The sequence below is a fragment of the Chanos chanos genome, chromosome 7 (assembly GCF_902362185.1).
Source record: "Chanos chanos chromosome 7, fChaCha1.1, whole genome shotgun sequence".
Classification (NCBI taxonomy): domain Eukaryota; kingdom Metazoa; phylum Chordata; class Actinopteri; order Gonorynchiformes; family Chanidae; genus Chanos; species Chanos chanos.
In genome coordinates this window covers 195,386-197,885 of record NC_044501.1, presented here as the reverse complement: position 1 = coordinate 197,885, position 2,500 = coordinate 195,386, and the positions used below count along the sequence as shown (strand labels likewise).

General features: G+C 44.0%; 1 protein-coding gene across 1 annotated transcript in view; it reads left to right on the top strand.

The window, feature by feature from the left end:
- Positions 1-2,500, top strand: part of LOC115817056 (cAMP-specific 3',5'-cyclic phosphodiesterase 4C-like) — a 48,943-nt gene that overhangs the window by 23,426 nt on the left and 23,017 nt on the right. Inside the window, exons 6-7 of the mRNA XM_030780297.1 lie at positions 780-819; positions 1,436-1,506. Of these exons, the coding sequence (XP_030636157.1) occupies positions 780-819; positions 1,436-1,506 (111 nt within the window). The remainder of the gene's footprint in view (positions 1-779; positions 820-1,435; positions 1,507-2,500) is intronic.

Below are 2,500 nucleotides of genomic sequence, written 5' to 3'. Positions count from 1 at the left end.
CATGACACAGTGAATGCATGCACTCTCACTGCACACACACAGTAGTCTATATCCTACTAGGCTACATGACCCAGTGAATGCATGCACTCTCACTGCACACACACAGTAGTCTATCTCCTACTAGGCTACATGACACAGTGAATGCATGCACTCCCTATGCACACACGCAGTAGTCTATATCCTACTAGGCTACATGACACAGTGAATGCATGCACTCTCACTGCACACACACAGTAGTCTATATCCTACTAGGCTACATGACACAGTGAATGCATGCACTCCCTATGCACACACACAGTAGTCTATATCCTACTAGGCTACATGACACAGTGAATGCATGCACTCTCACTGCACACACACAGTGGTCTATATCCTACTAGGCTACATGACACAGTGAATGCATGCACTCTCACTGCACACACACAGTAGTCTATCTCCTACTAGGCTACATGACACAGTGAATGCATGCACTCTCACTGCACACACACAGTAGTCTATATCCTACTAGGCTACATGACACAGTGAATGCATGCACTCTCAAGGTGTGTTTTTGATTGGTTTTTGCAAAGTGAGTGACATACTCGATAATGTCAGCGTGCACATCGTTAAACAACAGTTATCGTAGACGATACACACACACACAGACGTGCGTGCGCACACACATACACACTCTCACACATAAACACTCGTGAGCACACACACACACACATACACACGTCCATGTGCAGACAGGCACATACATTAAACCCTTTCTCTCTCTCTCTCTCTCTCTCTCTCAGACACACAGCTGAAGACTTCATTGTTACACCATTTGCTCAGGTAAGGTAATTCCACGGGGTCACTGGACTTTTGGAAACTCTTGGACACCTAACGAAGAAAGCCCATCATTACTTCAATTACAACTGGAACCTTCTCAAAGAGTATCACATGTCCAGCCTTTTCCATTCTCAGCCTCTCTCTCTCTCTCTCTCTCTCTCTCTCTCTCTCTCTCTCTGTCTCTCTTTATCTCACTCTCTCTCTGTCTCTCTTTCTCTGTCTCTGTCTCACTCTCTCTCTGTCTTTCTTTATCTCACCCTCTCTCTGTCTCTCTCTTCCTCTCTCTCTCTCTGTCTCTCTTTATCTCACTTTCTCTCTGTCTCTGTCTCTCTCTTTCTCTCTGTCTCTTTATATCTCTCTCTCTCTCTGTCTCTCTCTTTCTCTGTCTCTGTCTCACTCTCTCTCTGTCTCTCTTTATCTCACTCTCTCTGTGTCTCTCTCTTCCTCTCTCTCTCTCTCTGTCTCTCTTTATCTCACTTTCTCTCTGTCTCTGTCTCTCTTTATCTCTCTCTCTCTCTCTCTCTTTTTCTGTCTCTCTCTGTTTCTCTCTCTCTCTCTCTCTCTCTTTATCTCTCTGTCTCTCTCTCTCTCTCTCTCTCTCTCTCTCTCTCTCTCTCAGGTGCTGGCTAGCTTGCGTTCTGTGAGAAGTAACTTCACTCTTCTTGCGAATCTCAGCACACCCACAATGAAGTTAGTGATCCCAGCTCTGATCTCAGATCTGTCTCTGTCTCTGTCTCTAATGAAGTTAGTGATCTCAGCTCTGATCTCAGATCTGTCTCTGTCTCTAATGAAGTTAGTGATCCCAGCTCTGATCTCAGATCTGTCTCTGTCTCTGTCTCTAATGAAGTTAGTGATCTCAGATCTGTCTCTGTCTCTAATGAAGTTAGTGATCTCAGCTCTGATCTCAGATCTGTCTCTGTCTTTAATGAAGTTAGTGATCTCAGCTCTGATCTCTGATCTGTCTCTGTCTTTAATGAAGTTAGTGATCCCAGCTCTGATCTCTGATCTGTCTCTGTCTCTGTCTTTAATGAAGTTAGTGATCTCAGCTCTGATCTCAGATCTGTCTCTGTCTTTAATGAAGTTAGTGATCCCAGCTCTGATCTCTGATCTGTCTCTGTCTCTGTCTCTAATGAAGTTAGTGATCTCAACTCTGATCTCAGATCTGTCTCTGTCTTTAATGAAGTTAGTGATCCCAGCTCTGATCTCAGATCTGTCTCTGTCTCTGTCTTTAATGAAGTTAGTGATCTCAGCTCTGATCTCAGATCTGTCTCTGTCTCTAATGAAGTTAGTGATCCCAGCTCTGATCTCAGATCTGTCTCTGTCTCTGTCTCTAATGAAGTTAGTGATCTCAGATCTGATCTCAGATCTGTCTCTGTCTCTGTCTCTAATGAAGTTAGTATTCTCAGCTCTGATCTCAGATCTGTCTCTGTCACTGTCTCTAATGAAGTTAGTGATCTCAGCTCTGATCTCAGATCTGTCTCTGTCTCTGTCTCTAATGAAGTTAGTATTCTCAGCTCTGATCTCAGATCTGTCTCTGTCACTGTCTTTAATGAAGTTAGTGATCCCAGCTCTGATCTCAGATCTGTCTCTGTCTCTGTCTCTAATGAAGTTAGTATTCTCAGCTCTGATCTCAGATCTGTCTCTGTCACTGTCTCTAATGAAGTTAGTGATCTCAGCTCTGATC